Source organism: Neltuma alba, unplaced genomic scaffold (genome assembly GCF_004799145.2).
Source record: "Neltuma alba isolate B1F8T4 unplaced genomic scaffold, ASM479914v2 tig00011497_pilon, whole genome shotgun sequence".
Lineage (NCBI taxonomy): Eukaryota > Viridiplantae > Streptophyta > Magnoliopsida > Fabales > Fabaceae > Neltuma > Neltuma alba.
Window position 1 is genome coordinate 74,559 of NW_021636165.1, and position 13,433 is coordinate 87,991.

Here is a 13,433-nt window from a genome sequence, read left to right on the forward strand (position 1 = left end):
CCAATGACGAACATTGTGTTCACGGAGGAGAAGGGGTTTTGGTGATCAGAATGGCGGAGGTGTTCAGCGATGAAAGATGGGGTTTTGAAGAGATTTTTCCATTCTTTACACAGAGATTGAAATCGAACAAGGGATTTGACAGGAAGCCTTTTGAGGATGTTGATGATAATCTCGAATGGCAGAAAGGGGTTGTCGCCTCCGCTCGCCATCTGCCTGCGAAAGGGAATTAGGATTTCGGAATTGGCACTCATACGAAGAGGAGGAGTCGAGCAAGGGTCTGAAGGACGTTTTACATTGATTTCAAGTTCATATGCTGTCTCACATTTAAATAAATGTTATTTTCTTTTTGTTTGGTTAGGCTGCATTGAAAAAGTAACCTGTAGATCTTTGACTAAAAAAAGAAGAAGAGAGAGAGAGGGGTAGCTTGTGGATAAGGTTATAAAAAATGAGTAGTTTGTGGATCATTTCATCCTACTAATTTTTTTTTTTTTATTTGAATGACATTAGGGTAACAAAGAAACATTGCCCTACAGTATAAAACTATAAATAATAAATATTTTTATTTCACATAGTACTCGGACTCCAATTTCCGCAAGACAAATAACACTCATTCATTACCAATAGTAGTATATTAATTTCAAAATACTTGCATAAGCAATTTTCATAAAACCACTATTATTTTTAACTTTTTATATAATATTATATTAAAATATTAAAATTGAAATAACATGTCCATTTTGCAGTTGCTAACATTATTTCTCACAATTGTTCAGAATGATCAGACAAATGGAGGAGTGGGAATTAAAGATCTTAGTTGTCAAAATCGAGCTTTTATGGGTGAAGCTTCTTCTGTCCAAATATAATTGTGTTACTAGAACTCTTCCTGAAGTCATAAAAAGGAAAAATTCATCAGCCATGCCCAACTATTATAGTGATCCTGGGTCTAGAATTTGGGACTTGGAACTTTGATCATGAACCATCTTCAACTTCCAGCAGTCTTTTATCAAGGAGGTTGTTTGGTTCTTGTATTTGTCCTCTGATTGCATTGTTCTTGTACTCTTTTGAATGAAAATTCACACAACTCCATTCAAAAAAAGAAAAAAAAGACATTATGATATGCTCATAGAGACACTAAACCCAAATTTTGAAACATCTGATAACTGAATTTCTAATTAAAGACAACTGTTATAAAGGGCATCAAGATTATAGGGGCAACCAAAATGTTAAAGCTTCAACAGATGTGGAAGGGCATCAATCAACACACATAAGGCTCTCTGTGTAATTGAAAAACATAATGATAAGTCACATCCACATAAAAGTGAATGCTCAGATCTAGCAGCAGCTAAAGGAAGGACTTTATGTACTGAGATTTAACGGATATAGGAAGGCCTTCATGACAAAGCAAGAAGCATTAATCTGGGATGAGGTTAGCCCTTCCTTCCCTCTTAGCATATTAAGTGGCCAATAAAACCCACAAAAGATTACATATCATCAACTGAACTATATATTCATACATGAGAATTGAACATATGATGATACAGAAAGCTAAACTAAAGTTTGAAACAAACTAGTACTAAATTTCCCCATTCCAAATCACTGTTCAAAGGGGCCTCAAGGATCATGGATACATCCAAAATGCGGAAAGGTTTGGTGGATTAAAGACGAAAGAAACCTGAAATGCAGAAATAAGAATCATATTCAGAGCAAGGCTATTCAACCTCGGTGTTCCAAACAGACACAAGGCTACTTTCATAATTGAAACCCGCATGGCACTAATGGGCAGATGGAAATTTGCGGAACTCCTTCCATTTTTTAGTAGTGAGATTGAACAGATTAAGAAAGTACACTGGTACATCGTCCTGCTTCAATCTCACATTCAATGCCTAAGAAAACTATTTCATTCCTCCAAATACATACAGGATCTGAAGCATGTGGAAATGTGTCAAAGATATACTCTGACAACTCAAACGCCTCCCAAATTCAGTAGCAACCAGCTCCATCACCCTTATATCCATGGAATTGTCTCTATGGCTACGCCAAAATATAGCAAGTTTGTCAGTGTACACACCAAGATTAACTGGAAAATAGTCATCCACAGACAGCAATGGTGTTATTGTGAACACTTCGGTCACTATGCCAAAAGAAACTAGCACAGGAAAAGAATCCTTTTCTCCTAACCAAACAATTATTCCATCAACACTGGCAGTTCTAAATTTAACTTTTATATTCTATAAAGCTCCAAATTCTAGTTCCTTCCAGGAATCTGTGCTTAATGAATATATTTCGACTCCATCATGCCCTTGTTTGGCGAAATGATAGTCTCGACCTGTTTCTTTCTTCTTACGCAACTCTTGATTATAAAATTTCACTATCTTATAATCATTAAGAATGCTACTGAACCCAAATCCAAACATGCAAAACCAAGAATCAATTGTTGTTTGGGGTATTTCTCTGACCTCTCTAATCATTGGGTAAACAGGAAACCCGTTTCGATAAAGATAGATTTTGACACAAAGCAAGCCATTGCAGGAACCAGTAACACCCCAATTGGGGGGTGTGCTAAAAGATTCAACGGCTTCCATCTTATGATCAAGCAAACAGAAGTACGCACGTCTATCATAGCAATTGTATTCCTGGAGGAGAAGCAAAGGGTTTTTGCGATCAGAGTGGCGTAAGTGTTCAGCGATGAAAGATGGGGATTTGAAGAGATTTTTCCAATCTTTACAGACACATCGAAATCGAACGATGGATTTGACAGGAAGCCTTTTGAGAATGTTGACGATAATCTCGAATGGCAACAAGGGTTCGTCGCCTCCAATCGCCATCTTCTTGCTGGAGGGAAAGGGTTGATGATAATCTTGAATGACACTGGGTTCGAAGCCTTTTTTTCAAGATTGCGCTCTTGGGAAGACAGAGGAGTGGGGTGAAGGAGTGAAAGAGACGATTGCTTTGTGCAATCTCGCAATTCGTAAAGGCAACGGAAAAAAACTATAGTACTAGCATTTTTTTAAGTTTTGCGCATGAGAGGGAGAAATAAGCATTAAAAAGTTCTCTGATAATTGATATGAATTTAAATTTTTTTTTTACTGGAGCATTGAATCTTCCGCAATTAATTTGGAATAAAATATCAATATTTAACAGAAAAAATTGCAACTTTCTCCATGTTTTCATGCTGCAGATAGAAATTATAATACACTTTTTTCAACAAAAAAAAATATAACGGACAAGTATGAGGAGTTTAAAAGAAATAATTAGGCTATTTGGACAGTTCCCTAAGATTAAAAAAAGTTTTATTTTTGTGTTGGAAATTTGTGAAAATTTTAAACGTTATTTAATTCAGGTGTGATGTACGTACTCCACTTATTTATAAGACAAAAAGATAATCTTTATTTCAGTTTTGTTTATAAGTTAAGTTATCTTTTATTTATTATTGTTTAGATTTTTTGGGGTGAAATATTATTGTGAAGATTTATTATTGGCTTAAAAAGCAAACAAAGACTTATTATTGGTTAACATAATTCTATCATAAGGTTATCAAAAACCTAATACTGGACAGACTTTGAAGGATGGATAACAAATTAAACGAGTCTGCATTATATCCTTTGCATGTATGGTCCTTGTGAAACAATATTAGATTTGTAAGCAACATTTCATTTAAACAGATTTTAGAATATGAAACAAATTTAAATTTTTATCCAATTCCCAAAAATTTAAAGTTCTTGATGAGAATGAATGAAAAAAATGTAAACTAATGTAAATTATTCATAACAATTTCAATCCGTTAACAATTCTCTCAAAATATAAGGCCATGACCTCCGAATACTACCCTGCGTAGGCTATTCCAGTTACAACCATTTCCATGTTTTCACATCTGGAGGAGGGAAAAACTTATTATATGATCATATTGACAGTAGCCCAAAGTTTGAGACGTCCGGTACTGAATTTCTATATTATATACAACAGATATAAGCCATTTTGCAAATCCACTTCCATGAAAGATACAAAGGACATCAATCCACATAAACAAATTGCAATACTTCAATTCATAAGGAGTGAGATTTAGCCGATATAGGGAGGCCTTCATGTTGATTGTTGCATAACAAGCCTATTGTGATGTGCTTCACCAGAAAACGAAGCAGCAACTCAAATAGTTCATTCTCTTGTGCAATGTATCTAACCAATCACTCCATTTGTTTTAGATAAAAAATCACAAAGCAAGAAGCTTTAATCTGTCATGTTAGCCTTTCATTTCTTCTTAGCATATGCAGTGGCCAATGAAACCCCCAAAAAAAAAAAATATTGCAGCAACTAAACTACATATTTATACATGATGTTTGAACGTATGATGATGTGGAACGCTTAAATAAAGTTTGGAACAACTAGTACTGAATTTCTCCATTCGAAATCAAAGGAGCTTCAACGATTATGGATACAACCAAAATGTGGAGAGGTTTGGTGGATTAGAGACAAAAGAAACCTGGAATGCAGAAATAAGGATCATATTTCCGACCAAGGCTATTCAACCTGGGTGTTCCAAACAGATACAAGGCTCCTTTCATAAGTGAAACCAGCACTGCAGTCATGGTTAGATGAAAAGTTGCGGAACTCCTTCCATTTCTTAGTAGTGAGATTGAACAGATTAAGAAAGTACCCTGGTATACCCTCCGACTCATCAGTCTCACTTTCAATGCCTAAGAAAACTACTTCATTCCCCCAAATACATACAGGATCTGGAGCATGTGAAAATGTGTCAATGCTATATTCTTCAGTACAACTCAAACTCCTCCCAGATTCACTAGCAACCTGCTCCATCACCATTATATCCGTAGAATTATATCCATAGCTACGAAAAAATATAGCAAATTTGCCCTGGTACGCACCAAGATTGGTTGGAAGACCGCCATCCACAGACAGTATTGGGGTTATTGTGAACACTTCAGTCACCATGTCGAAGGAAACTAGCACAGGAAAAGAATCCCTTTCTCCCACCCAAACCATCATTCCATCAGTACTAGCAGTTGTAAATGTAACTTCTATATTTTGTAAAGCTCCAAATCCTAGTTCCTTCCATGAATCTGTGCTTAGTGAATACATTTCAACTCCATCATGCCCTTGTTTGGCAACATCATAGTCTTGATCTATTTCCTTCTTCTTACGCAACTCTTGATTATAAAATTTCACTATCTTGTAATCATTAAGGATGCTACAGAACCCAAATCCAAACCTGCAAAAGCCCCAGTAATCATTTGTTGTTTGGGGTATTTCTCTGACCTCTCTAATCATTGGGTTCCATAGACAAAGCGAACGAGGAAACCCGTTTCGATAAAGATTGATTGTGACACAAAGCAAGCCATTGCAGGAACCAATAATGCTCCAATTATATCTAAAGCCATCGATCGAGGGTATGCTCAGAACTTCAATGGTTTCCATCTTATGATTAAGCAAACCTAAGGACGTATGCCCACGATAGCAATTGTATTCATGGAGGAGAAGCAAAGGGTTGTCATGATCAGAGTGGCGTAAATGTTCAGTGATGAAAGATGGGGTTTTGAAGAGATTTTTCCAATCTTTACACACACATCGAAATCGAACAATGGATTTGACAGGAAGCCTTTTGAGAATGTTGATGATAATCTCAAATGGCAGAAAGGGTTCATTGCCTCCACTCGCCATCTACTTGCTGGAGGGCTCTTGGGAAGAGGAGTGGAGTGAGGGAGTGAAAGAGATAATTGCTCTTTGGAATCTTGCAAAGGCAATAGAGAAAAAATTTTTGCATTAAAAAAAAAAAAAAAAACAGAGAAGAGTGTCCCTAATAAATATTTCAAAGTAAAGCATGTCCACTGCAGCAAGACACAGGAAAGCAACATCAAAAACCAAACACGGGGCCACTGGAACAAAAATAAAGCATAACTTATTAGATATCATATTATGAAAGAAAATCACTTGTTGATGTGTGTATCATATGGAACAGAACTAATGAAACGAAGATCAAGTCAAAGCAATAAATATTTATCAAGCATGTGATTAAGAAATATTGTTTCCTAAGCTGAGTCTTGAATAGAAATATTCTAAATTGCCCTAAAGGATTTTCTGATATGCTGGGGGAGCTTTTGAAAAGGAACAAAAGCCACTCTGTGCTGGTCTCTGTTCTTCATTGATGGAATCTTCTAAGTCTAAACCCTCCTTCATTTGTGACTGAACCAAGCAGATCAAGGATTTGCATCTTAAAAGTCGTGGATAAAATAAGTGATCACAAGAATACAGGGCCAAGGACATGAACAAATTAAATTTTACGATTAATAACGGAATAAGTTTGACATTTCTTAGGACTCAAAAAGCAGTACGAGAGTAATGAACAGAGAACATGCTTCAAAGAGTTCAAAGACTACAGGTAACCTCAAAGGTTATTATCCCCCTTACACATGCAGGCAAATAATATATCAAGGTCTAGATATTATATTACAATAATTAATCATTTGCATAACCATAAACTATTTGAAAATCTACACTCTCCCTGTTTAAATTCAAAAGCTAGTTCTTAAACATACCACAATGCTTGCTTTTTTTCCACTTGGAATTGAGAATACAAGGAATGACGGAATCATTAAAGCAAGATTGTGCTGGGATTATAAAATACGTCGAGGACGAAAACAGAAAAGGGATGATGGTGAGTTGGGTTAGATATGTTGGGAGAATGCGCTGTCATAAGCATTGCTTGTAGCCAGTGAAAGACAGGACACCCAGAGATTGAGGTTTATCCAAAGTACTCAGCATCCGAGTGGCGGGGAACAATGAGAGTTACAGCAAGCAACAAAAACAAATCGTATAAACAAAAACCCACTAAATGATGCAGATCAGGTTTTAGCTCAAAAACCCACTAAATGAATCAGACAAGGAGAGAGAGTAGAGGCTGAGGACTCACCGATTGAGGACTAAGGAGGGAGGAAAGAGAGATTGGAGATGGGAAGCACCGAGAGGAGAAGACGGCGAGCACCGAACACTGAGACCGGAGGGTGAGGGGACGACGAGCACTCAAGCCCCCAAGGGACCAGGGAGCAAGCGGATAAGAAAAACGAAGGACGCGGCTTCTCTTTTCTCTTACGGTTTTACCGTTCGCGGCCATCCCATGCCGCCAAAACTGCGCCGTTTTGGAGGAAAACAGGGGAGGATTTTTTTTTTAATAATTCTAACATTTTAAAATATTTTTTCAGTATTATTTAATATCCAAAATTAATTTTTAGAACATTTAATACTCTAAAATATATTTTTTAGTGGCACCTAGTATCTAACACCTAACACCCTGCATTTTCTAATAACACTTAATATCTTAAAATAATTTTGGTTCCCTTAACATTCTAAAATATTTTTTTAGTAACGCTTATTATCTAGAATTCAGTACATTAAAGTATCTTAAACTAAATTTTAGGGTATTCAATACCTTAAAATATTGCACTAAAAATTACTCTAAGATGCTAAATACTCCACCAACCTAAATATAAGACCTTTTTGTAGTGTAATACTACCTCCGGTCCTTATTATAAGACCCCGTTTGACTTTTTGTTTGGTCTTAATTATAAGACCCCAATCCATTTTATCTCTCATATTTATACATTTTTTTCCAAGATAATCCTTCTAATAATGATAGTTCTAGCCAATATACTTAATTAGCAAGGATATTTTAGGAATGACAACACTTATTTATTACAAATAACTAACTTAACTTACTTCCTTAATCTCCTCAAATAAGTCAACCGGGTCTTATAATTAGGACCGGAGGTAGTAGTATTTTTTTCAGTCCTAAATATAAAACATTTTTTGTAATATAATTTACACTACAAAAGGGATTTTATATTTAGAACTGAAAGAATATTATTAAAAAATATTTTAAGGTGTTGGATGAACTAAAAATTAGTTTGAAACATTGAGTACCACTTAAAAAAATACTTCTATGTGATAGATACTAAATGATAGGCATTAATAAAAAACTTTTAGGATATTGGGTATTATTAGAAAATACTTCAGGGTGCTAAATGTTTGATAACGAAAAATAGCTTACACTAAGTGCACTAAAAATTAATTTAAAATACTGAATGACACTGAAAAATTATTTTAGGATGCTAATTTTTTAAAAACAAATTCATCGTCTCTCATTTTCCCCAAAACAGCGTAGTTTCGAAGTTAAGAATGGCAACGGCAGGGAAAAAAGGATAAAAGCCGCGTCCAAAAACAAATCACCGGTTTTTTTAAACACTTAATTAAAAATAGATTGGGCCTTGTTTTTTTCAATCAGTTTTTAATTTTTAAAAATAAAAGTAATAAAAAAATCTCTTTAGTAATTTGTTGTTTTTATGAGAAACTTTTTTTATGAAATTTAGTAATTTTTTTAGTTAATTATTTTTAAAAATAAAAAACATAAATGTGTTTTTAAAAACTAAAAAACCAAAACAATTTTTAGTTTTTTTTAATTTTCTGTTTTAGCAAAATTGGAAACCCTTTCTTCTCCGTTCCATAGCTTTCACTTCATTTGAGGACTTGAGTTTTTATTGAAGATTTATTCTGCGATCTCAATATATTTATTTTTAAACATAATTTTTTTAGAATAATTATCCAAACATATTTTTTTATTTTTTAAAACTTGTTTTAAAAAATAATTTTATAAATTTTTTTGAGAAAAAACAAATAGACCAATAAATAGATTTTTTTTTTAAAAAACTGTTGAAAATATATAAACAAACTAGCCTTATGTTTTTTTCAAGTATTGCGAACTGATATGCATTGGAAATTTATTTTTTCAGTGGAGTTTTCCCCGGCTAATTTTGAATAAAATATGGGATTTAACAGAAAAAATTTTAACTTCCTCCATATTTGCATGCTGCAGATAAAAATTATGATAGACATGCATGAAGAGGTTAAAAGTAATTCATCAAAAAAAATAAAACATGTATATTAAAATGAACTATGAAAAGACATAATTAGGCTATTTAGACAATCCTCTAGGATTCCCCCAGCCCCAAAAAAGTCCTATTTTTATGTGTCGGGAAATTGTAGAAATTTTAAAGCATTATTTGATTAATGTGTGATGTAAGTTCTATTTATAAGACAGAAAAATAATGTTTATTTTGGCCTTATTTGTAAATTACATTGTTAAATTTTTATAAGATTTCATTTATTATTGAACAGACATTATACTAATTGTAATAATATATGTTAAATAAGAGTAAAATTGAAAAGTAATTAAATTTTAAATTTTAAATAGAGTTAATCAGAATCAAAACATTATTAATTTTGGTTTATCATGTTGACATTAATTTATAGCAGACACGATCAAACCTAATACTAGTCATCACTCATTAAAATTTGAAGGATGGACAACAAACTAAACGACTGGGTATGGAAATTTTTCTAAGCCCCACTAGATTAATACTACTTTTGGTTCTTAATATAAAAACTAGTTGACTAATTTAAATAAATTAAGAAAGCTTATTAAGTTACTTATTTACAACAATTAAGTGTTGTCTTCCCTAGACAACCCTTACTAATCATATGTATTAATTAAAACTACTATTTGATTGAACATTTAACATGTACAATTACTACAAAGACTAATTTGGAAAAAATGGATAAATATGATAGACAAATTGAATTGAAGTTTTATATTTAGGACCAAAATAAAAGTCAAACAAGGTCTTATATTAAAAACCGGAGGTAGCACACTTCTTCTAAAAGGAACCGGATCGAAGAAACCAATTTAAAGTTTTATCCAATTCTAAAAAATTAAAAATTCTCGATGAGAATGAATAGAAAAAGTAAATTAAACTTAATTGACCCACTTCATGCGTCATCCTCTGCAGTCGCTTGATGGAATACAAGGCCAGTCACAATTTTAATGTGAATTAATCATAACTTACATTAGTCATAATAAAAATTTTAATGTGTTGATGTCTCTCCCAAAATATAAGGCCAGTCACAACCATTTTCATGTTTAATTTTCACATTTAGGGGAGGAAAACTTATGATACGCTCATTCAGACAGTAAATAATCCAAAATTTGAAACAACTGCTACTGAATTTTTATACTATAGGCGACCGATGTAAAGGGCATCAAGATTATAGGAGCAACCAAAATGTTTAAAGCCATTTTACAAATTCACTTCAACAACAAATATAAAGGACATCAATCCACAGGCATAAGGCTCTCTTGTGTAATTGAAAAATATAATGATAAATCAGATCCATATAAACAAATTCCAGTACTTCAATTATAGGAAGGCCTTCATGTTACATAACAAGCCTATTGTGATGTGATTCCCCAGAAAACAAAGCAGCAACTCAAATAGTTCATTCTCTTGTGCTATGTATCACACCTATCACTCCATTTGTTTTGGATAAAAAATCACAAAGCAAGAAGCTTTAATCGGTCATGGTAACCTTTCATTTCCTCTTAGCATACTAAGTGGCCAATAAAGCCCAGAAAATATTATATAGCAGGCAACTAGACTATATATTTATACATGAAAATTGATCATACGATGATATAGAAAGCTAAAATAAAGTTTGGAACAACTAGAACTGAATTTCTACATTCCAGATCACCAATTTAAAGGAGAATAAAGGATTATAGGTACAACCAAAATTATAACAGGCTATATGGATTAATTTCCACCAAAACTACTGAGACAAGTAACCTGGAATACAGAAATGATCCTACTTCAGAGCAAGACTAAACAACATCGATGTTGCCAACAGACACAAAACTCTTCTCATAATTGAAAATATCACAACAGACATAGGTCTATGAAAAGTTGTGGAACTCCTTCCATTCTTTTGCAGTGAGATTGACCAGATAAAGAAATGAAATGAAATGATGGACAAAATCTAACTGGAAGACAAAATCTAAAGAAAGAAGCAACTAAATTATGCATTCATCTATGAAAACTGAACACCTGTTGGTATAGACAGTAAAAAAAAAAAAAAATTTTGGGCCATCAGTAATATAAATAAATCCCGGAAGATCTAGCATTGAATTTTTCTATTCAAGATGACTGACCTAAATGGCATCAAGGTTTATACAAACAACCAAAATGTCCAATGCTATCTTTTGTGGATTCATTCTCACCAACCGTTCTCAAAGTAAATCAGCCACATAAAAATGAGTTTTTCAGAGCAAGGCTATTCAACCGGGTGCAGTAAACAGCAAGAGGCTCTGTGGGTAGCTTCTCCGGTGAGTTGGAACAGAGTAGAAAGGTTTTTATAGCATACTTCATTCTCACCCTCACTTTCACCAATAAGTTCAATACTTCCATTAAGGCCGCAAGAAGCCTCATTCCTCAAATTTATATTTGGAAAACAAATTGCTCAAGTCAGTCCTGTTAACCTTTCCTTGAGTGGACAACAAAACCCAAATAATTTATATAGCAGCAATTAGATATATCTATTAAAACTAAACATCTGATGATGTGGAAAGTTGAAAAGTTGGACGCAGTTAGAACTCAATTTCTCTATTCTAGATAACAAATCTAAGGGGCATATAGTTCACAAAGCAATAAACTATATAGTTCAGTCTCCTGTGCTGTGCATAATAGCAACTAAACTACATATTCATGCATAAGAAACACAAAGCAATAACTCATATAGTTCACTCTCTTGTGCTGGGTATTAATTATATTGCTCCATCAGATTAAAAGAAAAATGAGAGAGCAAGAAGCTTTACTATGTCATGATAACCTTTGCTTCCCTATAAGTATATCAAGTGGCCAACAAAACCCAACAAATTCATATAGCAGCAACTAAACTACATGTTATCCACGAAAATTGAACATAAGATGATATATAAAAGGCTAAAATAAAGTTTGAAAACAGTAGTACTGAACTTCTCCATTCGATATCACAGATCAAAGGGACTTCAAGGATTATAGATACAACCAAGAGGTTATAAGGTTTTGTGGATTAAATTTCACCAAAAATTACAGTGACAAAGGAAATCTGGAACGTAGAAACAATCGTATTTCAGAGTAAGGCTATTCAACCTGGATGTTCCAAACAGACACAAGGCTCTCCTCATAAGTGAAAATATCACACCAGTCACAGTCACATGAATAGTTGAACTTCCTCCCTTCGCCAGTAATGAGATTGAACAGATAAAGAATACACCTTGGATCATCCTCCACCTCAGCCTCAATTTTCTTGTTACGGCAGACTATTTCATTCCTCCAAATACATGCGGGACGTAAAAAATCTGACACTGGACCAATTGTATATTTCTGAGTATAACTCAAAGTCTTCCCAGATTCAATAGCAACCTCCTCCATCACCCTTACACGGATGAAATGAGATCCAGACTCCTCCTCAATCATATAGTGAACCTCAAGTTTGTTATCGTACACACCAAGCCCAAACATAGTACCATACTCAGTTGGTATTTGTGTTAATGTAAAGACTTCCGTGGCTATGTCGAACGAAACTAGTAGAGGTGAAAGCCCTAATCCCAACCAAGAAATGGTTCCATCAGCATTGACAGCTTGAGGAATAAATCCTATATGCTCTATAGCCCCAAATTCAAATTCTAGTTCCTTCCATGAACCTGTGCTTAATGAATACACCTCCACTCGATCATACCCAATGGTATGGTGGCGCTGATCTTCCTTCTTTTTACGCGACTCATTATTATAAAATCTCACTATCTTGTAATCGTTAACAGTGCTACTGAACCCAAATCCATATGTGCAAATGTCCCAAAAATCATTCGAAGTTAGGGGTATTTCTCTGACCTTTTTAATCACTGGGTGCCACAACCAAAGACTAGGAGACCTGCCTCTATCATGATCGACTTTGACACAAAGCAAACCATTGCAAGAACCAATGATTCTCCAACTACGTCTGAAGGAATCGATCGATGGTATGCTAACAACTTTAACGGTTTCAATCTTATGATTAAGCAAGCATAAGGACGGACGCCTCCGTTGGTAATCGTATCCATAGAGGAGAAGCAAAGGGTCATCGTGAGCAGAGTGGCGGGCATGTTCAGCGATGAAAGATGGGGTTTTGAAGAGATGTTTCCATTCTTTGCACACAGATTGAAATCGAACAATGGATTTGACAGGAAGCCTTTTGAGAATGTTGATGATAATCTCTAATGGCAGAAAGGGTTTATCGCCTCCACTTGCCATCTGCTTGCTGGAGGGAATTAAGGATTCGGAATGGGTAGGGAGAGGAGAGTGGAGTAAAGGAGGGAAGGAAATAATCTGATTTTGTAATCTCAGAAGTTGGAAAGGCAACATAGCACAATTAAATTAGTTAAAAGGTCACAGTCTCACTCTCACCGACAGCGGAGATAAAGCCAAAAGGCCAACAAAAAGAAAATAAATAAAATGTTGAAAGACTTAAATTTAATATATTTATGTTTACTTACTGAACATTATTGATGACAAATGAGC

The 13,433-nt window shown here is 34.3% G+C and overlaps 3 protein-coding genes across 4 annotated transcripts; all 3 read right to left on the reverse strand.

Moving 5' to 3' along the window:
* Positions 1 to 1,404: 1,404 nt before the first annotated feature.
* On the reverse strand, positions 1,405 to 2,877 carry LOC114714243 (F-box protein At3g07870-like). Its single transcript, XM_028898974.1, has 2 exons — positions 2,457 to 2,877; positions 1,405 to 2,031 (listed from the first exon to the last, which is right to left on the reverse strand). The coding sequence occupies exons 1-2, from the start codon at positions 2,823 to 2,825 to the stop codon at positions 2,026 to 2,028; spliced, it is 375 nt and encodes a 124-aa protein (XP_028754807.1). The 5' UTR covers positions 2,826 to 2,877; the 3' UTR covers positions 1,405 to 2,025.
* A 1,422-nt stretch (positions 2,878 to 4,299) lies between these two features.
* LOC114714240 (F-box protein At3g08750-like) lies at positions 4,300 to 7,031 on the reverse strand. 2 transcript variants are annotated; one of them, XM_028898971.1, is made up of 2 exons: positions 6,923 to 7,031; positions 4,300 to 5,743 (listed from the first exon to the last, which is right to left on the reverse strand). In XM_028898971.1, exon 2 carries the CDS (start codon positions 5,671 to 5,673, stop codon positions 4,516 to 4,518), a length of 1,158 nt encoding a protein of 385 aa, XP_028754804.1. In that variant the 5' UTR covers positions 5,674 to 5,743; positions 6,923 to 7,031; the 3' UTR covers positions 4,300 to 4,515. The 2 variants fall into 2 exon arrangements, with proteins under 2 accessions (XP_028754804.1, XP_028754805.1); XM_028898972.1 differs by lacking the exon at positions 6,923 to 7,031 and adding an exon at positions 6,549 to 6,567.
* A 4,775-nt stretch (positions 7,032 to 11,806) lies between these two features.
* On the reverse strand, positions 11,807 to 13,192 carry LOC114714242 (F-box/kelch-repeat protein At3g23880-like). The gene has a single exon (XM_028898973.1). The coding sequence runs from the start codon at positions 13,164 to 13,166 to the stop codon at positions 12,018 to 12,020; it is 1,149 nt and encodes a 382-aa protein (XP_028754806.1). The 5' UTR covers positions 13,167 to 13,192; the 3' UTR covers positions 11,807 to 12,017.
* Positions 13,193 to 13,433: the final 241 nt, after the last annotated feature.